Raw genomic sequence first — 24,323 nt, 5'->3', positions numbered from 1 at the left:
TGTGAATACCTTAGAGTGTCTCCCTCGGGGTTAAAATTCTGCTCCCTGGAGAAAAGGCATGCTGTCCCTTTTTTTTTTTAAACAGAAGCACTTACCTTCTGCCTGGTCCCTGGGGCCATCTGAGTTTGAGAACTTGGTTTATAGGCAAAGAAAATAAAGGATGTGGGGGACTGGTGGTGGGGTGGGGGAATCCAAATGATGCACCTTCAGGAGGGAGTTGATCCAGGAGTCAGAGAGGGTTGGCCCCTGCACTGTCCCTGGTTCCTGCTTTCTGAGCCTCGGCTTCAGTTCAGTTCAGTTCAGTCGCTCAGTCGTGTCCGACTCTTTGCGACCCCATGAATCACAGCACGCCAGGCCTCCCTGTTCATCACCAACTCCCGGAGTTCACTAGACTCACATCCATCGAGTCAGTGATGCCATCCAGCCATCTCATCCTCTGTCATCCCCCTCTCCTCCTGCCCCCAATCCCTCCCAGCATCAGAGTCTTTTCCAATGAGTCAACTCTTCGCATGAGGTGGCCAAAGTACTGGAGTTTCAGCTTTAGCATCATTCCTTCCAAAGAAATCCCAGGGCTGATCTCCTTCAGAATGGACTGGTTGGATCTCCTTGCAGTCCAAGGGACTCTCAAGAGTCTTCTCCAACACTACAGTTCAAAAGCATCAATTCTTCGGCGCTCAGCTTTCTTCACAGTCCAACTCTCACATTCATACATGACCACTGAAAAACCATAGCCTTGACTAGAGGGACCTTTGTTGGCAAAGTAATGTCTCTGCTTTTGAATATGCTATCTAGGTTGGTCATAACTTTCCTTCCAAGGAGTAAGCGTCTTTTAATTTCATGGCTGCAGTCACCATCTGCAGTGATTTTGGAGCCCAGAAAAATAAAGTCTGACACTGTTTCCACTGTTTCCCCATCTATTTCCCATGAAGTCATGGGACCGGATGCCATGATCTTCGTACTCAGCTGTAAAATGAGGTGATAGATGGGCACACAGTGTTGTGAGGATTGAGTGGCACGATACAGGTCAGGGCAAGTTGTTCATAATGCTAGTTGGGGCCGGCTCCATCACCCTCGTTCGGAGGGGTCGGGATGGAGTGGTGGCGCCTCACGCAATGATCTCTCAGTTCTCACAGCCTCGATTGGGTAAGGACAGGGGACCCTAGGATCATCTCCCATCGCCGAGTTCCCAGGGTCCCAGACGGGGAGAGAGCGCTCCTGGGCTGGCTCTGGGGTCGTACGGGTGTCGCCAACTGGCTGCGCAGTCGGGAGGGCGCCCTAGTCCAGCCTTTCCTGGACTTAACTTGTGGCTCCAATGTCCCAAGCCGGGCGAGGGGCGTGGCCTGGCGGCAGGCGGCCCCCAACCAGATTGGTCCTCCGACCCGTCACTCCCGGGAGCCCGCCCCCAAGTATAAACGCTGGACTTCGTCCGGCCCAGGACGGTTTTGGAGCTGGCTTTGAAGTAGTGGCAGCTGCGCCCCTGACGTCCCGCTGATCGCGGTGAGAGGCGAGGGGCCCCGATTGAGGTGGGGGTGGGGTCCGCTGAGTCCTGGGGTGCCCTAAGGGAGGTAGGGACAGGGAGGGCCTTCCTGGGGACTCTGCTCGTTTCCGCGGCCTGGGGAGGGGGTCTCCAGCCTGGGCTGAGCACTCTTCCCTCCCCAGAAAAATTCAACTTCTGGAACAGGCTTAGACTTTCAGACTTTCTTCTCTCAATATCTAGGACTTTGGCGGGGGGGAGGCGCACGAAAGAACACCCTAGAAGTGGCAGCATGGGGCGGGGGGCTAAGTCCCCCGTCCCAAACCACATCCTCCTGCATTGCTGACGCACTTTGGAGACAAGCCGCAGACCATTCCGCGTAGAAATTCCCCCCCAACCCCCACCAGGGGAGCAGTCCCTCTGCCTAGCAAAGCCCCTTCCTCTCCAAATGGTTTTGGCGCCTGGGGACTTGGCCCCTCCCTTGCGCTCCTTCTGGCACCCCAGCTGACCCTGGGAGGGTCTGGGGCCAATCCCGCCTGCTTTTCCTGGGTGGGTGTGGCCAGTGGATTGCATAAAGTGGCGGTGGGAAGGCCTACCCCTTATCTGAGTCCTTGGGACGTTTGTAAAACCGGAGCCGAGGCTTGGGTTCCTTCTCTGGAGAATTCTGGAAGTTGGATCTGAGCATATCCTGGCTGCAGTTGGACGGCTGCGTGACTCCAGTCTCAGCCAGTTCTTGCTCTCACAGCTGAGGCCCGCTGCAGGCAGGTTGCTGACCTCCCTCTTACGGGGGAGGGGGTGTGATATCTGCAATGGCCGTTCTTGGTTAAACCAGTTCCGGAGGGATTGGATGGACAAAACGGATGGGAAGGAGGACCTGTGTGCTGTCCAGGTGAACTCAGGCTCAGGGGAAGGGGAGGAGAAGAACAGGAGTCAGGTGATGATCACCAGGGGTGGATGCGCCTCCTCGCCCCACTTCCCGGGTGGGGGACCTTTGTACCAAGCAGAAGCTCAATCCTGGCTGGTTTCACCAGTTTCTGTGTGGCAGACAGAGTGGTGTGAAATGGATCCGTTTACTGAGCGCCTGCTACGTGCCAGGTCCCAAGCTAAGTGAGCACGTGCAGTCTCTCCTCCAATCCGCAGGGACTCTGTGCTAGGAATGGTTACCCCCATTTCATAGATGTGGGAAATGAGGCTCCAAGAAGGGGTGTTGCCTTCCTAAGCTCCCACAGCTGGCAAGTTGCAGAGCCGGGATTAGAACCAAGTTTGGACACCAGAACTGGTGCTCTCAAAACATTGGTTTGCTGGGTTCCACTCGTGTGTCTGCATGTGCACGCTAAGTCACTTCAGTCACGTCCAGCTCTTCGTGACCCCATGGACTGTAGCCCGCCAGGCTCCTCTGTCCATGGGATTCTCCAGGCAGGAATACTGGAGTGGGTTGCCATTTCCTCCTCCAGGGGATCTTCCCAAACCAGGGTTCAAACCCTCCTCTCTTATGTCTCCTGCCTTGGCAGGCAGGGTCTTTACCACTTCCCAGATTCTGGGAAGCCTGGGTTCCACTTAGGGAATGGCAAACATATGTCTGGAAGAAAATGCTCAGGCTCGAGGTCAGGGGTTCACCAGAGGCTTCTAGAATGACCTTGGGGGTCCTTCATTGTGGGGGGACTTCTCTGGTGGTCCAATGGTTAAGACTCTGAGCTTCCACTGCAGGGGGGCACAGGTTTGATCCCTGGTCAGGGAACATGCAGTGTGGTATGACCAAAAAAAAAAAAAGAAGCACTTGGGGAACCTGCCTTAAGGAAGGTTTAGCCCCATTTTACAGATAAGAGGACTGAGGTTATCAGGTTATGAGGTTATCGGTTACGAGGTTATCAGCTCCTTGCCCACTTGCCCAGCATAGGTGGGGCTGGGACTTCTGAAATGTAATCTGACGAGGCTCTAGTTTTTCCACCTGGCCAGGAAAGTGGAGCACCTGTGGCTGCTGTCTTGCCTGCACATGTGTGCGTTAGAGTCACCCAGGGAACCTCTCTTTTGATTTCCCCACATCCCTGAGACTGACGTGATGGACATGCACTGGGGCCAGGCATGGTCTCTCTAGCTTTTTTCTTTTAACATTAATTTTTTTTTTTAACAGATAATATTATCTACTTGGCTTACAAGTTAGAGGCTTGCCCCAGCTACACGATCTTTCTTCCTGTGTCTCTTTAAAGATTTATAAGCAAAAACTTTAGCCCCACTCACACCTTTGGTCTCTTAACAATATCTTGTTGTGTTAGTCGCTCAGTAGTGTCCGACTCTTTTGCGACCCCAAGGACTGTAGCCCGCCAGGCTCCTCTGTCCATGGATTCCCCAGGCAAGAATACTAGAGAGGGTAGCCATTCCCTTTTCCACGGCATCTTCCCAGACATGGGCTGTGTCAATTACGTGTAAGTTTTACAGTCTTCAGCCACTGCCCTGGGCTACCATTGTTATCTATCTTTATTGCCCTTCTTTTTAGCAACACAGGTACACACGTCTCTGTCCACGTGGCAGTACCAGTATGAGACTGTCCCTGCAGTGAGGTTTCTGGGTCAAAGGGAAGATGTCTTGAAACCCAGTAGTAACTCACAACTTGCCAACTCCAGGGGTTTTGCACCATAATATTGATACAGGTGGGGCTTCCCAGGTGACTCAGCAGTAAAGAATCCATATGCCAGCGCTAGAGCCTTGATCCCTGGGTGGGGAAGATCCCCTGGAGAAGGAAATGGCAACCCACTCCAGTATTCTTGCCTGGGAAATCCCACGAACAGAGGAGCCTGGTGGGCAACAGTCCATGGGGTCACAAAGAGTCGGACACCGCTGAGTGACTAAACAGCTGATACAGGTGAGCCCTTGGAGGGCTGTGCGCAGACCTCGCCCTTTAAGCTGTGGCCCCAAGACCAGCTGCTTGAGCAGCAGCTGGGAGCTTGTTGGAAATGCAGACTTCTGACCTCATGAATCAGCACCATTTTGAACAGGCTCACAAGTGCATGGAATTGATCTAGAGGCAGAGTTCTAGGAAATGGGGGGGTGGGGGAGCCCTGAGGGCAGGTGTGAACCCGGACTTGCCCATGGAGGGAAGCGAGGAGCCGGCCGTACCCTGACTAGTCCTTCTGCTCACAGTGCGTGCTTCTGAGAAATGTCTGCTGACGAGACTGAAGCCCCTGCCAGCACGCAGGTGACGGCAGAGGAACCGGTACAGCAGGTGAGGAAGGCCTGGGATCTGTGGGAGGAGCCTTCCCACACACGAGCCTTGGCAGGAGGCTGCTCGCAGCACAGTGGGGTCGAGAGACACCCTTCCAAGTGGGTCGAGTTCTAGACCCTAGCAGGTACCCCATTAACAAGCGAAGGCGGGAGAACTTGGGGTTCCAAGGGCTCTTGGGAGAACAGGGGTGCAGCTCTGTTTGAACTGCCTGGCTTCCCCAGGAAGATCTTTCCTGTCTCTGCAGGTTCTCTTAGAGTCCTCCTTCTAAGAAAGTCAGTTTCTATTTCCACTTCTTCTTCCCAGTTTAAATAGAATTCCCCCTGCTACATTTTTTTTTTTTGGCCGTGCCAGGACTCTTGGGATCTTAGTTCTCCAACCAGGGATCAAACCCGAGCCCTCAGCAGTGAACGCTAGGTGTCTTAACCACTGAACTGCCAGGGAGTTCCCCAAAGCCCCTTTTAATAAACAGCTTTTTAAAAATACCTAAATGATATTTTAAAAATAAGGTATCATTCAAATACCATAATTGGAGAAGGAAATGGCAGCCCACTTCGGTGTTCTTGCCTGGAGAATTCCATGCAGAGAGGAGCCTGATGGGCTACAGTCCATGACTAAGCATCTAACACACCGCACACACACACATACCATAAAATTCATCCTTAGGAGGACTTCCCTGGCAGTCCAGTGGTTAAGACTCTGCATGCCCACTGCAGGGGGTGTAGGTTCAATGCCTGGTGGGGGAACTAAGATCCCACATACCCCATAACAAGGCCAAAAAAAAAAAGATGATGAAGCATTTTTAAAAAGTTTACCCTTATGAAGAGTACTACTCAATGATTTTTAGTAAACTACCCATATGCAGCCGTCACCACCACACTGGACATTTTTCATTCACCCCAAAAGAGACCCTGTACCCACCAGCAGTCACTCCTCATTTCTCTTTCTCCTGGGAACCCCTTATCTAGGTTCTGTCTCTACTGATTTGCCTGTTTTGGACATTTCATATAAATGGAGACACACGCTACAATACCCTTTTGTATCCCACTTCTCTTACTAAGCGTTATCTGCTTGAGGTCCCTCTGTGTTGTATTGGTAGCATCTGTTGGTGCTCTGTCCCCTTACTTTTTTAAAAATGAATTTTTATTGGAGTATTTTGACTTCCCTGGTGGCTCTGTGTAAAGAACCCTCCTGCCAATGCAGGATGCAAGAGACGAGGGTTCGATCTCTAGTTTGGGAAGATCCCCTGAAGAAGGAAATGACAACCCACTCCAGTATTCTTGCCTGGAGAATCCTATGAACAGAGGAGCCTGGTGGGCTACAGTCCATGGGATCACAAAAGAATCAGACATGACTTAGCGACTAAACAACAGCATCAGTTGACTTATATTAATACAATTAATAATATAATTTATTAATACAATGTTCATTTCTGCTATACAGCAAGGTGAGTCAGTTATACGTATATCTACTGTTTTTTAGATTCTATTTTCATAGGTGATTACAGAATATTGAGTAGAATTCTATGTGCTGTATAGTAGGTCCTTATTAATTTTCTCATTCCTTTTTAAAAATTATGGTAAAATGCACATAACATAAAAATATACTATTTTACCTGTTTTGAAGTGTGCAGGTCAGTGTCATTAAGTACATTCACAGTGTACAACCGTCATCACTGTCTTATTCCAGAAGTCTTTCCTCACCCCAAATCGAAACCCCACACCCACTAATGGTCATGCCCGTTCCCCTCTCCCCCAGCCCCTGACAACCACTAACCTGCTTCCTGCCGATGGATTTACCAAGTGGACATCTTGTAGAAGTAAAATAAGTAGAATCATGTTTATAAAAGTAGAACCTTCTGGGATTTCCCTGGTGGTCTCAGGACTTTGTGCTTCCAGTGTAGAGGGTGAGGATTGGATCCCTGGTCACGGAGTTGAGATCTCACAAGCCACAAGGCACAGCCGAAAAAGAAGTAGAATCTTCTGCGTTAGGTACCACATAAGTGGAACCATATAGTATTTGTCCTTCTGTGTCTCGCTTATTTCACCGAATATAATGTCCTCAAGATTCACCCATGTTGCATCAGAATTTCCTTTTTAAGGCCGAATCCTATCCCACTGAGTGCACAGACCACAGGACACTTGGCTTGCTTCCACGTTTTAGCTGTTGTGAATAAAGCTTTTTTGACCATGGGTATACAGATGTCTCTTTGAGATTCTGTTTTCAGTGCTTTTGTCTATATACCCAGAAGTGGAACTGCTGGGTCATATGGCAATTCCATTTTTAGTTTTTTGAGGATCACCATAGTGTTGTCCATAGGGGCAGCATCATTTTGCTTTCCCACTGATAGCACACAAGGGCTTCAATTTCTCCACATTCCCACATCGCTTATTAATATCTGTTCATTTGATAGTAGCCATCACAGTGAGTGTGGGGTATGAGGTGGTATCTCATTGTAGTTTTGACTTGAATTTTCCTAACGACTTGTGATGTGGAGAGTCTTTTGTGCCTGTTAGCCCTTCGAAGGCTCTGTGTGTGTGTGCGCGCGTGCGCGCAGGCTTTTGTCTAGCTGTGGCGAGCGGGGGCTACTGTTCATTGCAGTGTGGGGGCTTCTCATCGCCGTGGCTTCTCTTGTTGTGGAGCACGGGCTTTAGGACGCAGGGCTCGATAGTTTCGGCTCCCGGGCTCTCGAGCACAGGCGATACAGTTGTGGTACACAGGCTTGGTTGCTCTGTGGCATGTGGGATCTTCCCGGACCAGGGATGGAACCTGTACCTCTTGCATTGGCAGGTGAATTCTTTACCACTGAGCCACCAGGGAAGTCCTTGGAGGCTATGAATTTTTAAAAACATGCTTTCTACCACATTTTCTTTATCCATTCACGAATTCATGGACATTGGGATTTTTTTCCATTTCTTGGCCATTGTGAATAGTGCTGGTGAGAATATTCATGTACAAATCTTATGTGGACATGTGTTTTCCTGTCTCTAGGGTAGAATCATAGGAGCAGCATTGCCGGATTTTGTGGTAACTTTGTGATTAACTTCTGAAGAGACCTCCTGGGCAAACGCTGAAGGAGGACTGCCTGAGTCCAAGGTCCAGCTTTGCCATTGGCTAATTTTGTGGCCTTGGATGGCTTACTTAGCTTCTTCTTGCCCCAGTTTACCTGTCTGTAAAGTTGGAATAATACTCCCAACCTCCTGGGACTGGCGATTACACAGATTCTACAGGCAGCACCTATGAGACTTAAGTCTTCTGTATGCGTCTTCACATGGGTCACCTTTGCAACTCCTTTAGGACAGAAATGAGTTCTCATTTTATGGGTCAGGAAACTGAGGCCCACAAGGCCTGACTACTCAGTTCTGCTCTTGTAGGTTAAGAATGGCTATATTCAATACATAAATGAACGGGAATAGCCATGTGCCAATAAAACTTTATTTACAAAAACCAGGTAGCATGGACTATCATACCATGAAACAATGAGGGACTGACATGCAGTGCAGTGTGGACGAAACTTGAAGGTATGTTCAGTGAGGGAAACCAGGCACAGAAGGACAGATACTGTCTGATCCCACTCACAAGAGGTCCTTAGAGGAGTCAAATCTATAGAGACACGTGGACGGTGGGGCCAGGGGCTAAGAGAGGGGAGTCAGTGTTTAAAGGGGACAGAGTTTCAGTTTAAGAAGCTGAGAATCTGGAGACAGATGCTGGCAACGGCTGCACAACAATGTACGTATACTTAATGCCACTGAGCTGTGCACCTAATTATTTAAATGGTAAATTTTATGTGTATTTGACCACAATTTTTAAAAAAAGGAGTGAAGCACCAGCACGCGCTACTACATGGAGGAACCTTGACAATGACACTGAGTGTAAGAGGCCGGACACAAAAGGCCACGTGTGATTCCATTTTTTTTGTGAGGTGTCCTGAACGGGCAGCAATCCACAGAGACAGAAAGTGGATTTATGGTTCCCAGGGGCTGGTAGGCAAGGGTGTGACAGTCAATGACAACAAGTTTCTTTTGAGAGCGATCAATAAGTTCTGAAATTAAGACAGTGAGAGTTACACAGCCTGCGAGCAAACACACTAAAACCCTCTGAATCGTGCATTTCAAAATGGTGAAATTCTATGACGTATGAACCAGATTTCAATAATGCTGTTAGGAAAAAAACAGGCAAAAGGAAAAGCAGGTAGTGGGCTGGCCCTGGGGGTGGGATGGGGGGCATAGTTCACTGAGGTCAGTTTTAGACCTGAGCTCCAGGACAGTGGAGTTCTCATGTCTTGTCACTGCCTGGCACACCGTGGGTGTCAAGGTCATGTTCAGACAAGTGGGGTGCCGGGCCAAGATAGAGGAAGCGCTTGGCGGAACCAGGGAGTGCCTGGCTTGTGCAACCGAGTGAGTGCAGAGGGAGGGGGAGGCGAGCCACGTCCCCGGCCTGAGTCTCCCTGCCCGTAGCCCAGCGTGGTGGACCGCGTGGCTGGCATGCCCCTCATCAGCTCCACCTGCAACATGGTGTCTGCTGCCTACACGTCCACCAAGGAGAGCTACCCCCACGTCAAGACTGTCTGCGACGCGGCCGAGAAGGGGGTGAAGACCCTCACGGCTGCTGCGGTCAGTGGGGCCCAGCCCATCCTGTCCAAGCTGGAACCCCAGCGTGAGTGAAGCATGGGAGCCCATGGACCGTCCACTCCGGCCTATTTCCGGGTGGGGGAGGCGGGGCAGTGTCTGTGGACCCTCCCAGAGCCCCTGAGGGATGTACATGCGCAGTAACCATCAGCTGTCTATTGCCCTCACCCCACCCCCACCCCCACAGTCACCTCGGCCAGTGAATACGCCCACAGAGGGCTGGACAAACTGGAGGAGAATCTGCCCATCCTGCAGCAGCCGCCGGAGAAGGTGACTAACCGCCTCCATGAGGGGCGGGGTAGGGAGGATGCTCCACTAAGACTGGGGGCCTACCTGGGTAGGGGGTCTGTGGTCTCAGCTTAACCCATAGCAGACAAATGTGACCACATTTATTCTCCCACCCTCTCCCCACTGGGCAGCTGGAGGAACATTCTGAACACCAGCCAGGTATGCGCAAAGCCCCCTAGGGTCTTCCACCTTGCCCCAAGCAAAAGCCAGAGTGTTTCTGGTGGTCCCATCTGATCTGGCTCCACTGCCTCCTGACCCTCTATGCCCACCTCAGTTGCTCCATTTAGTCTGTGCTGGCCTCCGTCCTCCAGTTCAGTCACATTAGTGCCCACATGTACGGGACAGGGTGATGAATACAGAGCCCTTGCCTTCATGGAACTTTCATCTTGGGGAGGCAAGGGAAAGCAGAGACAGTGAACACACCCATCTCAGAGCTGCCTCAGGACCTTTGCACATGCCGTTCCTTCTCTGTGGACCAGGCTGCCCGGTCTCTGAACTTTCTCTGCACATGTTCTTTCTCTGCACCATCCAATATGGAAACCAACAACCAGATGTGAGTGTTGGGCCCTTAGAAGGTGGCCAGTATGACTGAGGAACTCAGTTACTAATTTTAATTATTTTAAATTTTATTTAATCTACTTTCTCTGGATTTTTTGATGTGGACCGTCTTTAAAGTTTTTATTGAATTTGTTAGTATTGCTTCTATTTTATGATTTGGTTTTCTGGCCCCAAGGCATGTAGACAGACTGGATTAGGATCCACTATAATGGCCTCATTTTACCTTAATTGCTGCCTTAAAGTTCTCATCACTATATACAGTCACATTCTGAAGTCCTGGGGGCTTCAGTACCCTTTAGCCCATAACACCATGGGAAGAAGAAGTGGAGGCCCAGAGAGGTTGAGTGATTTGCCTGAGGATACACAGCTAGGATATATCAAGCCAAGGACTCTAATTGGCCCATCCAGCCCCAGAGCATGTGATCTTAATTGCTCTCACCCTTCAGGGTCACCCGGGAGCTGGAGCACCTCCCTTCAGCCCACCCCTTCTAGAGGTTGGGGTGCAGGGGTCGGGGCACCCAGGTACGAAGGGAGAATGGAGATGCTGACGCTGGCCCTTCTTGTAGGTCCTGGCAGACACCAAGGAGCTTGTGTCGTCCAAGGTGTCAGGGGCCCGACAGGCTGTGTCCAGCACAGTGTCCAGTGCCAAGGACACTGTGGCCTCCCGAGTCACCGAGGCAGTGGATGTCACCCGGGGTGCTGTGCAGAGCGGCGTAGACTTGACCAAGTCCATGGTGACCAGTGGCGTCCACTCAGTTGTGGGCTCCCGTGTGGGCCAGATGGTGCTGAGCGGGGTGGACACAGTGCTGGGCAAGTCGGAGGAGTGGGTGGACAACCACCTGCCCATGACAGACGCTGAGCTCGGTGAGTGCAGGCCTTGACTCTGGGGCCCCTCCCCAGACCATCTGATATGCGTCCCTCCTAGCCACCTGGAGTCTGTCCCTCACAGGCTGTCATCTGGTCCCTGCCCCATCTCTCCATCTGTCTTAGCCCACCTCAATCAGCTTGGTTCCTCTGCCCTGGTGCATGGTATCTGTCCTCCCTGAAGCAGCCTCCAGAGGGCGCCTGTGAGCATTCAAGTCAGGCCCCCTCCTCTCCCATGGCAGCCCTCCAGGGCTCCCATCTCCCTGTGGGTAACAGCCTCAATCCTCCTGGAAGCTCCCTTGTACTTACCCACCTGCCCTCATTTATTCTGCTCTAGCCTCACTGGCCTCCTTGCCCATCCTTGACCATGTTCCCACACCGGGACCTTTGCACTGGCCTTTTCTTCTACCAGGAACCCATGCATGACATCTAGATGGCTCATTTCCTTCTACCTCCAGCTTTGTGCTCACATGCCACACACCCCCCACACCCCTCATAAGACCTCTAAAATCACACCATTCCTTGTTCATATTGTGTCCTGAAACCTCCCCCGGCTTGGCTCTGATTTTTCTCTAGTCATCAATTTCACAAAGCAGAAGCTGTGTCCCTTGTCTGGTGCCCAGCAGGTGCTCAAGTCTCCGAATAAAATCACTGAAACTCTTCTCTGTCATTCCACCCATACCCAGGCATCTATCTGTTTGTTCAAACCCTGAGCACCAGTTATATGCCAAACCTGCTTCCAGGTTCTAGGGATATGTCAGTGAACAAAGTTCTGTCCTCATGGAACCTAAAGGGTACAGCAATTAGATTAAAGGAGATGTTTCTGAGGAGGTGACCTTGCCCTGAGGTATATGAAGCTGTGCTGATGTCTGAGCAGAGAGACCAGGGGACAGGGTGGTGCCTGATGTGTGTGGGAGGAGCAGGGAGGCAGCATGTGTGGCTGGAGCAGAGTGAGCCTGGGAGAGAGAGGGAAGAGGGAAGGGCAGCAAGGGTACGGGAGCAGATTGTGAAGGGCCTTGTGAGCCATGGGAGGACTTGGTCTTTTGCCCCTAGGGAGATGGGAACCCTGGAAGACTATGAGCAGAGGGGGCGGGGCCTGACTCAGTGTTCACAGGCGCCCTCTGGTGGCTACTATGGGAAAGACACCGGGGGTGGGAAGCGAAGGAGACAGGTTCAGGTGACCCTCCTGGTCTAGGTGAGCTGTGATGGGGCTGGACCAGATGGTGGCAGGAATAAACCAGGGGTGAAAGAGTTGAGACAAAGCGGCCAGTCCTACTCGTGGTTTCATATACCTATGGCTCGTGGAGTTGGCCTTGGCCCTGCATTCGAGGCACAGCCATCCTTTGCACACTGTGATGGGAACTTCCAGCCGTACCAGTATTGCACACACCAGTGCCCATGGCAACAAGGGTCCCCGAGGGCCACGTGTACCCAGACACCACGCTCCATCCAGGGGGAGCAGGGCCAATGATCTCAGGCCCTGCAGCTCCTGGGTTGAGGATCTCATGTCACTTGGCCTTTGAGTTTTCAAAACTTTTCCCTGCATCTCTTGAAGGAAGGGATCCGGCTGATGTCTTCCATCTTGTACACCAAGTTCAGTGCCTGCTGGCCCCTCCTAGTGCTCAGACGGAGTAAGATGCAGCTGTGAATTTTGGTCAGCAGAAGGCAGGGGAAGATGCCGAGTTTGCAGGGAGGCAGGTTGTGAGCCAGGCCTGGGAGCCACTTCAGAGAACAGATCTATCTGACCAGCTTTGATTTTCTTTCTTTTGTGTCCATCTGCTAAGGATGAACAGCTTCCCTGGTGGCTCAGTGGTAAAGAGTTCGCCTGCCAGTGCAGGAGACGTGGGTTGGATCCATGGGTGGGGAAGATCCCTTGGAGGAAGGAATGGCAACCAGCTCCACTAATCTGGCCTGGGGAATCCCATGGACAAAGGAACCTGGCGGGCTACAGTCCAGGGGATCACAAGGAGTTGGACACGACTTAGTGAATAAACAACAGCAACTAAGGATGAAATCATTGTGCTGAGAGGGGCTTCAGGTGCTGGGGGGGTCTGTGAGTTAAGGTGCCATGTTATAGCTGGGACGCTACTCATGGGCTCCTGCCAAAACAGCCCTGTTCCCCCCATCTCCTGGGTCTCCCCTTTGCCAAAGGCACCTGCCCCCTCCAGGGGCCCTGCCGGCTTGCTCCCACATGCCTGGACTCTGCCAGACAGTTCAGGTCAGTTGCTCAGTCATGTCTGACCCTCTGTGACCCCGTGGCCTGCAGCACGCCAGGCTTCCCTGTCTGTCACCAACTCCCAGAGCTTGCTCAAACTCATGTCCATCAAGTTGGTGATACCATCCAACCATCTCATCCTCTGTTGTCTTCTTCGCCTGCCCTCAGTCTTTCCCCACATCAGGTCTTTTCCAATGAGTCATTTCTCATTGGTCTTTTCCAATGAGTCAGTTGCCAGACAACCTTGGCCTAAATAACAAAGCTGCTTTCACTTGCGAGGGCAGAGCTGCAGGTTCCCAGAGGGCCATGGAGAAGTTGTGACCAGTAGCCTGGGTTCAGAATGTTGTTGGTTTGGATTTAGTCTTTGCAGACTTGCCTTTGGTCAGGAGAATGGGGCAGGTTTGTTTTTCCCAAGATGCCAACTTTTGTTTTTGTTGCTTTTAAATGTCCCGGGTGTCTAGTATTTTTGTTCAGCTATTTGTTTTATACATTGTATAATCCTTTTTTGGGAAGTTTAAAAATTTACAATGTTGTGGTAGTTTCAAGTATACAGCAAAGTAATTCCATTTTACATACGTATATGAATATATTCTTTTTTAGATTCTTTTCCATTAGAGGAAAAGAATATATTACAGGATATTGAGTATAGTTCCCTTTGCTATAGAGTAGGTCCTTGTTAGTTGTCTTTCTCATTTAGTTTTTACTTTTATTTACTTTTTAAAAAATGATTTGTTTATTTATTTTATTTGGCTGCTCTGGGTCTTAGTTGCAGAATGCAGAACACACCTTCAGTTTTTGTCGTGGCAGGCAGGATCTTTAGTTGCAGCGGGTGAACTCTCGGTTGTGGTATGTGGGATCCAGTTCCCTGACCACGGATTGAACCTGGGCTCCCTGCACAGGGAGCTTGGAGTCTGGACCACTGGACCACCAGGGGGGTTCCTTTTTTTTTTTTTAGTATACCTTTTTTTCAGGTGACCACATTTTCTTGACAGGCCAGGTGGTAAATAATTTGGGCCTTTTTGGGCCATACAGCCTCTGTTCCAACTATGCAACTCTGCCATTGTAGCACAGAAGTGTAGTCAGTAGGTAAATGAATGGGTATGACTACATGTCAATAAAATTTTGTTGACGAAAGTAGGTGGCATTCAGCCCAGGGGCTGTATTTGCAGACCCTGCTATAGGGCATTTCAAATCCAGATAAGGCTACTTACAAAACTCAAACTTTAAGAGCTACTATATTAAAGTCTACAGGGAGCAGAATAAGATAGGATCAAACTATCAAGACAGATGGATTTCCATTCCTGTTTCCTTGTAACTTTACGAGTATTTTCTGGACTAGACAGTCCTAACTTTTCCTTAACTGCTGTGAAGATGGTTCTCTTGTGGCTCAGACTTCTCATGGAGAGTCAAGTATCGTGGTTAAGAACATGGGGCCTGGCGTCAGATCTTGACTTGTAGAGCCCCAGCTGTGTGACCTTCGGCAAGTCAATTAATCTCTCTGAGCCCCAGTTTCCCCACCTGTAAAAATGGGATGACAGCGCTTCCCTATTAGAAGTGTTAAGATTTTTTTTTTTTAAGAACTGTTAAGATTTAATAAGAATACATGTGAGGAACTTGCCTGGTGGTCCAGTAGTTAATAATCCGGGCTCCCAGTGTAGGGGGCACAGGTTTGATTCCTGGTCGGGGAACTAAGATTCCCGAATGCCACACAGCATGGCCAGGAAAAAAAGACAAAACAGAAAGCATGCAGAGTGCCTAGAACCTTGTAAAAGATTGACCACTATTAATATATGCTAGGACCTGTACAGGCAGCATTGGCCAACTCTTTTTGTAAAGGATCAGATAATGAATATATTTTTTAAAATATTTATTTATTTGGTTGTACGGGGTCTTAGTTGCAGCACACGAGATCTTTAGTTGAGGCATGCAAACTCTTGGTTGAAACATGTTGGATCTAGTTCCCTGACCAGGGATCAAATCCAGGCCCCCTGCATTGGGCGCAGAGTCTTAGCCACTGGACCAGCCAGTAATTCCCAGACAATATTTTAATCTCTGCAGGCTAAGAGGCCACATACTCTGCCACTATAGTTTGAAAGCTGCTGTAGACATCGTATAATGAACATGCACAATTGTATTCACGGGTTGGATCATATAAAACTGGAGGCAGGACAGATACAGTCCAAGGATCGTAGTTTTCAGACCCTCACAGTCTAAGGCCTCTTAATCCCAGGATATTTGGCCCCCATCCTACCCATTTCACAGATGAGGAAAAAGCCAAGGCAGGGAGATCCTTTTATACTTGCAGACCAGGGCATAAACTCTGCCTTCACCACACTTTTCCTGCCTCCCCACCCCAGCCCGCCTCGCCACATCCCTTGAGGGCTTCGACATCGCCTCGGTGGCCCAGCAGCGCCAGGAGCAGAGCTACTTCGTGCGTCTGGGCTCCCTGTCGGAGAGGCTGCGCCAGCGGGCCTACGAACACTCTCTGGGCAAACTGCAGAACACCAGGCAGAGGGCACAGGAGGCCCTGCACCAGCTGTCACAGACGCTTATCCTGGTGAGGTCCATGGTGAGAGGGTTCGGTGGCGAGGGCAGTGGCAAGCAGCATATGCATCAGTGAGCCCGCCCCAAGTCTGCTGGCTTACTCCTCCCCATTCTGCATATCTGCTTGGGCCGGCTCATGCGGTTGCAGTCCTGGTTGAGTTTGCTGGGGCTGCTGTAACAAGTACTCTGAACTGGGCAGCTTAAACAACACACATTCATTGCCTCACAGTTCTAGGGGCTGAGAGTTCAAGATCCAGATGTCAGCACGTTGGTTCTTTCTGAGGCCTCGCTCCTTGGCGAGTGGATGCTGTTTTCTCCCGGTGTCCTCACCTGGTCATCCCGCCATGTGTCTGTGTCCTAACATCCCCCTTTTAAAAACAATTCATTCGTTTATTTTCTTTTTGGCCACGCTGTGCGTCATGCAGAAGCTTAGTTCCCTCCCCGACCAGCAATTGAACCTGTGCGCGCTGCAGTGGAGCCTCAGAGTCTTAATCGCTGCACCACCAGGGAAGTCCACCCAACAGCCCCTTTTTATTTAAGGACACCAGTCATACAAAAACGTTGTTCAGTCACTAAGTCATGTCTGACTCTTTGTAACCCCATGGACCCTAGCACACCAGGCTTCCCTGTCCTTCACTATCTCCTGGTGTTTGCTCAGATTCATGTCCATTGAGTCGATGATGCCATTCAACCATCTCATCCTCTGTGACCTCAACCTTTCCCAGCATCAGGGCCTTTTCCATTGAGTTGGCTCTTCACATCAGGTGGCCAAAGTATTGGAGCTTCAGCATCAGCATCAGTCCTTCCAATGAATATTCAGGGTTGATTTCTTTTAAGATTGACTGGTTTGATCTCCAAGAGTCTTCTGCAACACATTTCGAAGGCATCAGTTCTTCAGCACTCAGCCTTTTTTATAGTCCAACTCTCACATCTATACATGACTACTGGAAAAACCATAGCTTTGACTATATAGACCTTTGTTGGCAAAGTGATGTCTCTGCTTTTTAATATGCTCTTTAGATTTGTCATAGCCTTTCTTCCAAGGAGCAAGCATCTTTTAGGTCCACCCTAATGATCTCATTTTAGCTTAATCACTTCTTTGAAGACCTGTCTTCAAATGAAGTCACAGCCTAAGGTCCTAGGGTTCAGGGCTCCAACCCCCTGGGCTCCCTGTGGATTCCTGCCTCTTCCAGCATTCCTGTGGATCCTCAGGGGCTCTGCCAGCTTCATTCAAGCCCTGAGGCAGCCACCATCTATCTCCCTCTGCCCCAGATGGAAACCATCAAGCAGGGCGTCGATCAGAAGCTGGTGGAGGGTCAGGAGAAACTACACCAGATGTGGCTTGGCTGGAAGCAGAAGCGGCTGCAGGGCCCAGAGGAGAACGCAGCCAAGCCAGAGGTACCCACTGGGGATGGCACTGGGTGCTTGGGGCCCTGGCTCCCCTCTCCACACGCTTTCCCCAGCCTCTCCTCCCATTAACTGCCTTCAGGACCTGATGACAACTCCTCCAGGATGCCTGCCTGGATTTCTACTCTTGGGTGCGCATATTGCTTCTGAACCACAGGGCACTTGATTGGGATGGGTCTCTGCCTGCTGAATTCTAAGCCATGCTCCATTTTCTTGAGTCCTGACTCCTCGGGCTTCCCAGGTGATTCAGTGATAGAAGAATCTACCTGCCAATGCAGGAGGTGCAGGAGACACCGGTTCAATCCCTGGGTTGGGAAGATCCCCGGGAGGAGGAAATGGCAATCCACTCCAGTGTTTTTGCCTGGAAAATCCCATGAACAGAGGCACTTGGCCGACTACAGTCCATAGGGTCACAGAGTCAGACACGACCGAGTGACTGACTCCTCTCCCCCATCCCAGTGTCCCATGATATCCTTCATATTTACCCGCCAGGCTCCTCACGATAGCTCCTCACTAACACGCTCTGGCCCCTCCAGTCTGTGGCAAGTGCTGGTCTCCTGAACGAGCCCTGACTTTGCCACCTGTGCTGTCACTCACAGAGAAGGCGATGGCACCCCACTCCAGTCCTCTTGCCTGGAAAATCCCGTGGATGGAGGAGCCTGGTGGGCTGCAGTCCATGGGGTCGCTAAGAGTCGGACACGACTGAGCAACTTCACTTTCACCTTTCACTTTCATGCATTGGAGAAGGCAATGGCAACCCACTCCAGTGTTCTTGCCTGGAGAATCCCAGGGGTGGGGGAGCCTGGTGGGGGGGCTGCCGTCTCTGGGGTCCAGCAGCAGCAGGTGTCACGCATCCAGGCTTTCACTGAGTTGCTGCCTCAAACAATCCTCGTGCCTTATTCTGAACCATAGCCTCTCTGTGTTAGGGACTCTTTTAATATCCTAGCACTGTAGGTTCTCAGCCTAACCTTGCTGGGCCTCAGTTTCCCCATCTGTGAATGGGGTGCAGGACCATCTGCAGGGTCATTAAGGTGAAATGAACATACGTGTTTATAGCAGTGTTTGAGGCACAACAGCCACAAAGTGGAACAGCCAGATGTCCACCAGCAGATGATGCATCACAAAATGTGGTCCTTCCACACACGGGAGCATCACTCAGCTGTGAAAAGGAGGGGAGCCTGACACTCACTACCATGTGGGTGGACCCTGAGAACACGATGCTCAGAGAAGCAGACACAGAAGGACACACAGGGTGGGACTTCATTGATGGGAAACGTCCAGAACAGGCCGATCTGTTGACACAGAGAGTGGATGAGTGGTTGTTGGGAGCTGGGAAAGGGGTAAGTAGGGAGAGAGTTTGTTTTTCTTTCTGTTTTTTTTTTTTATTTTTTGGTCAAGCCAGGAGGCTTATGAGACCTTAGTTCCCTGACCAGGGATCAAACCTGTCGACCAGGGATCAAACCTGTGCCTCTGGCAGTGAGAGCTCAGAGTCCTAACCATTGGACTGCTAAGGAATCCCCCCTTTTTTTTGGAGTTTCTTTTGGGGTGATGGAATGTTCTGAAATTAGATAGAAGGGCTGGTTGCACTACCTGGTGAATGTACTATAAAAAAAAAAAATCACTGAATTGTTCACTTAAAATCATGAGTTTCCTGGTATAAGAGTTATTTTACGTACACACACACACATTGACACATAAGGCACATAGTGTTTAAAAAATGATATTTCTAAAGATATTGTGAGTATCTCTGTAAAACTGTTGCGCATTCAGACCCTAACCACTTAAAACCATCTTCCCCAACCCCCCAGCTGCCGAAGGGAAAATAGATATTGATCCTGGCAGCACCTCCTGGCCAGGTTCAAAGCCAGAGTCCTCAGCTGACCAGGCTCAGGGCAGTCTAGGGTCCCTACCTGCTTTGATTTCCTCCCCAGACTCAGGAATTTTCAAGGACTCTTATCTCAGCCATGGTCTCCCCCACTACTTACAGCTTCGGCCTCAAAAGTTCTTCCAGACCTTCTCATTTAAAAAAAAAACAACAACACTTTTTCAAAAACAAATGTATTGAGGTGTAAAATTCAGTATCTTGTACTTTAAAAGAGTTTTGAGGGAAATCCCTGGTGGTCCAGTGTGTTAAGGACTCAGGACTTTCACTGCGGTGGCCCCGGTTCAATCCCTGGTTCAGGGAACTAAGATCCCACATACTGTACGGTGAGACCAGAATTAAAGAAGTTTTGAGATATAATTCGCATACTGTACAACTGACCCATTTAAAGTGTATAATTTATTGGTTTGTAGTATATTCATGGGTTGTGTGACTATCACCTGTGTTAATAATTCAGAGCATTCCCATCACCCCAAGAGGAGACTGTCTCCCCAGTATCATAAGAGCCCATTTCTATCTTCCTCCATGCCCTGGAAACTGCAAATGTACTTTGTCCCTATGGATGTTTCATATCAATAGAATCATACACCATGTGGCCATCTGTGTCTGGCTTCAAGGTCCATCCACGTGGCAGCAAGTGTCAGGGCTTCACCCCTTTATATGGCGCAAGAACGTGGCGGTGTGTGAATGAACATTTTGTGTCCCCGTTTGCCAGCAGATGGGCATTTGGGTTGTTTCCGCTTTCGGCGGCTGTGAATAACACCCCTTTGAGCATTTGTGTACCCAGTCTTGGCACAGACATGCATTTTCTTTTCTCTCGGGCGGAAGTCTAGGGGGTGGAATTGCTGAGTCAAGTCCTCACTTAGGCTTACAGTTTACCATTTTGAGGAACTGTCAGAATGTCTCCCAGAGTGACTGCTGCGCTCCAGTATATGAGGGTTCCAATTTCTTCCCATCCTCACCAGCGCCTGTTCGATCTTTTTTTTTTTTCAAATCTATTTGGCTGTTCCAGGCCTTAGTTGTGGCACTCAGGATCTTGAGTTGCAACATTCAGGATCTAGTTCCCTGACCAGGAATGGAACACGGACCCCATGCATTGGGAGCATGGAGCCTTAACCACTGGACCACCAGGGAAGTCCCATATATGTCTTTTTTTTAAACAGTTTTTTTTTTGTCTTTTGGCTGTGCTGGGTGTTTGTTGTTGCACGGACTTTCCCTAGTTGCAGCAAGTGGGAGCTATTCTTTGTCTTGGTGCACAGGGCTCTTTCTGCGGTGGCTTCTTTTGCTGCAGAGCACAGGCTCCGGGGTGCATGGGCTTGGTTGCCCTGAGGCATGTGGGAACCTTCCCAGACCAGGGATCGAACCTGTGTCCCCTGCTTTGGCAGGCAGATTCTTAACCACTGGACCACCAGGGAAGCCCCCATGTCCGTCTTTGACCCAAATCATCCTAGTGTGGGTGAGGTGTGTCTCATCGTGGGTTTGAGCCACACTTCCCTAAAGTCTGATGAGGTTGAACATCTTTTCATGTGCATATTGTTCTGCGTATCTTCTTTGAAAATATCTCTGTGCCTGTTTTTCAATTTGACCGGCAATTATCTGGCACGGTTTGAAACTCGAAGCGCTGGTATTCTGAGCCTCCATGCCCTGGGGATAGGCTTTCCCCAAGCTGGGTGGAATACCCCCATTTCCTCTTTCCTGGTCTTTAGGTCCTGTTGTTGTGGTTCAATCGTGTCAAAAGTCGTGTCTGACTCTTTGTCACCCTGTGGACTGTAGCCTTCCAGGCTCCTCTGTCCATGGGATTTTCTCAGGCAAGAATACTGTAGTGGGTTGCCATTTCCTTCCCCAGGGGATCTTCCCGAACCAGGGATCAAACCCACATCTCCTGCACTGACAGGTGGAATCCTTACTGCTGAGCCACCTGGGAAGCCCCTTGAGTCCTATTACCCCCAAAGCAAAGGGTGATATCATGCCCCCACCCGCCCCTTCTCAGCAGGTCGAGTCTCAGACGCTCGCCATGTTCCGTGACATCACCCAGCAGCTCCAGACCACCTGTGCCTCGCTGGGCTCCAGCCTCCAGGGTCTGCCCGCCCACATCAAGGACCAGGCTCTACAGGCTCGCCAGCAGGTAGAGGACCTCCAAGCCACCTTCTCTGGCATCCACTCCTTCCAGGATCTCTCCAGCAGCGTCCTGACACAGAGCCGCGAGCAGGTGGCCAGGGCCCGAGAGGCCCTGGACCACTTGGTGGAGTATGTGGCCCAGAACACACCCATCATGTGGCTGGTGGGCCCCTTCGCCCCCGGAATCGTCGAGAAAGCCCCAGAAAAGAAGAAATAGGAGAAGCTGGAGGAGGGCTCAGAGGGCTCCGGCCTTCTCCAAGGGGCTGGCGAGTGACAGGGGCCCCCTCACTGGGAACGCACCTCAGGAAGCTGAGGTTATCAAATCTGACCTGTCCCTCATCCTCTCCATGCTTGGAGGAAGTGTGTCCTGAGCATCACATCCGTCATTAGGATAAGAGTTCTAGGGAAAAAAAAATTTTTTTTCTAGAGGGTTCCAAATTTTTTTTCTTCCTTAAAAACCAGCAATATAGTTCTTACATCCCACACCCTTTTTCTACATTGAGGCCCCTGGATATCAGCCTGAAGCTAGTGGACTTGGACCTCTGGGAGGTGAGCCTCTTATGGGTGAGGTGGGGCAAGGGCAGCTGACACTCAAGGGGGCTCAGGCCTGCCCAGCGAGCCCTGGGTGCGGGAGGCTTCAGTGTTGCCTTAATAAATTTTAGCTGCAAAGTCCAGGCCTCATATATATGTGTATATGTGTGTGTGTGGTTTTTTTATTTTTCAGCAGCTGAACAACTCTGGAGTCTCTGTATGGCCTTCTTGGGCAGTGGGGGTCTTTCATCTCCCCCCCACTCACCTGCCAGAGTCTTGCCCCCGTTGTCACGTCCCAGGCAGCCAAAGGAAGGGAAAAGCCCACTGCTTTTCCTGTACTGGGCCTTCCCAGGCATGTCAGGGAACTGTGTGACCCCCGAAAGATGCTGATGACCTGATTTCTCACATGGCAAAGGAGACTTTACAAATGGGATTCAATTAACACGTTACTTACCAGACATATTAATATGTCTTTTTTCACCTGAACGTTATTGACTGGAGACGTATCAGTATGTTTTTAGAGAATGATACCGTTATTATCAGGCTTCCCTGGTGGCTCAGGTGGTAAAGAATCCACCTGCCAATGCAGGGGACACAGGTTTGATCCCTAGGTCTGGAAGATCCCCTGGAGAACGGAATGGCAACCCACTCCAGTGTTCTTGCCTGAAGAATCTCATGGACAGAGGAACCTGGCAGACTACAGTCCCTGGGGTCGTAAAGAGTCAGACACGACTGAGCAACTAACACACACACACACACACATATATATACATATAAATTATATATATATAAAAGACTCCAGACTTCTGACCTCTAGAACTGTCAGATGATAACGTGTATGGTTTCCAGCCGCTGTGTTTGTGGCCATTTATTACAGCAGACTCAGGGAACTTGTCCTGGCTTTGAGGAATTCAAGGTTGCCAGTTTGGGCTTTCCAAAATTTCTATCCATTTCTGGGACTGGCCATGTTCCCACTGCTGTGCTAATATTTGCTTACAGAGAAAACACAGCAACCAAATTCTCCACCCACTTTGGCCGGGGCCATTCCGTACACTTCACGTACAAACCTTTTTGGTCTTGTGCTTTTTTATTTCATTTATTTTTTTAGGTTGTGCCCTGTGGCATATGGGGTGTTAGTTCCCCTGCCGGGGGTCGAACTCAGGCACCCTGCATTGGGAGTGTGAAATCTTGACTACTGGACTGCCAGGGAAGTCCTTGGTATTGAGCTTTATAGATGGAGCACACAGTGGGGACGGGTCCGCCTACCGTCAACCATGTTGGTGATGGCAAGACTGTGCTCATTCTGTTTACGACACACTCTCAAGGGCTCGGCGTCCTGTGCTGGCCTGGCCATGCTGGACTCCAGCTTGGTGATGGGACGTGGGTCCACTGGCCAGCTCCTTGGTCCCTGCTGTGTGACCCTGGGTGGGGTCTTTTGCCTCTCTAGCCCTCAGTTTCATTGATAACCAGCTCAGTGCAGTTCTGTGCAAAGATTCTGTGGAGTGCTGTACTTAAAGATCCTAAGGTCAGGACCTCCCTGGTGGTCCATGTTAAAGACCTTCATCTTGCAATGCAGGAGGTGCAGGTTCCATCCCTGGTTGAGGAGCTAAGATCCCACATGCCTTGTGGCCAAAAAAAACACCAAAACATAAAACAGAAGCAATGTTGTAACAAATTCAATAAAGACTTAAAAATGATTCACATCAGGGGCTTCCCTGGTGGCTCAGTGGTAAAGAATCTGCCTGCCAGCGCAGGAGACATGGGTTTGATCCCTGATCCAGGAAGATCTGTGCCGGGGAGCAACTAAGTCCACGTGCCACAACTACTGAGCCTGAGCTCTGGAGCCCTTGAGCTGCACCTCCTGAAGTCCAGACACCCTAGAGCCCATGCTCTGCAACAAGAAAAGCTACTGCAGTGAGAAGCCCGTGCGCTGCAACTAGAGGGTAGCCCCTGCTCAGCACGAATAGAGAAAAGCCTGAGCAGCAAAGGAGATCCAGTGCAGCCAAAAATAAAGTTACATTAATAAAACAATATTGCATTGTGTATTTGAAAGTTGCTGAGAGTAGGTCTTAAAGTTCTCATCATAAGAAAAGAAAAACGTTTAACTATGTGAGGTGATAGGTGTTACCTAGACATATTGTGGTCCTTTCACAGATATATTGTTAATATATTGTGTGTGTGTTAGCCACTCAGTCGTGTCCAACTCTTTGTGACCCCAGGACCTGTAGCCCACCAGGATCCTCTATCCATGGAATTCTCCAGGCAAGAATACTGGAGTCGGTTGCCATTTCCTTCTCCAGGGGATCTTCCCAACCCAGGGATCAAACCTGGGTCTCTGGCATTGCAGGCAGATTCTCTACCATCTGAGCCACCAGGGAAGCCCAATATATACATACATCAAACTGTTATATTGTACGCCTAAGTTTAATGCTCTATTGTACGTCAATTATTTTTCAAAAATAAAAAACAAAAGATTAAACATTTTGGGGTAGTAGTAAGAAAAGGAACACATAAAAGTAAATTCAAAATTAGATGCCATGGAAAATTTGCCTGTCGACTCTTAGAAATGAATACTTGCTGTGTGTCAGGCAGTATGG

The 24,323-nt window shown here is 50.1% G+C and overlaps 1 protein-coding gene across 7 annotated transcripts; it reads left to right on the top strand.

The window, feature by feature from the left end:
- The first annotated feature begins 1,393 nt into the window (after positions 1 to 1,393).
- PLIN3 (perilipin 3) lies at positions 1,394 to 21,878 on the top strand. Of its 7 annotated transcripts, none has more exons than XM_006067129.4 (8): positions 1,394 to 1,497; positions 4,613 to 4,694; positions 9,149 to 9,347; positions 9,507 to 9,589; positions 10,732 to 11,029; positions 15,602 to 15,801; positions 17,061 to 17,186; positions 21,071 to 21,878. In XM_006067129.4, the coding sequence occupies exons 2-8, from the start codon at positions 4,629 to 4,631 to the stop codon at positions 21,410 to 21,412; spliced, it is 1,314 nt and encodes a 437-aa protein (XP_006067191.3). In that variant the 5' UTR covers positions 1,394 to 1,497; positions 4,613 to 4,628; the 3' UTR covers positions 21,413 to 21,878. The 7 variants fall into 7 exon arrangements, with proteins under 7 accessions (XP_006067191.3, XP_025149037.2, XP_006067188.3 ...); XM_006067126.4 differs by having other exon boundaries at positions 1,404 to 1,497; positions 21,068 to 21,878; XM_006067128.4 differs by lacking the exon at positions 1,394 to 1,497 and adding an exon at positions 2,077 to 2,235 and having other exon boundaries at positions 21,068 to 21,878.
- Positions 21,879 to 24,323: the final 2,445 nt, after the last annotated feature.

The sequence above is a fragment of the Bubalus bubalis genome, chromosome 9, assembly GCF_019923935.1.
Source record: "Bubalus bubalis isolate 160015118507 breed Murrah chromosome 9, NDDB_SH_1, whole genome shotgun sequence".
Classification (NCBI taxonomy): domain Eukaryota; kingdom Metazoa; phylum Chordata; class Mammalia; order Artiodactyla; family Bovidae; genus Bubalus; species Bubalus bubalis.
The sequence above is the reverse complement of the archived record's forward strand: the minus strand, read 5'-3'. Positions and strand labels throughout refer to the sequence as shown.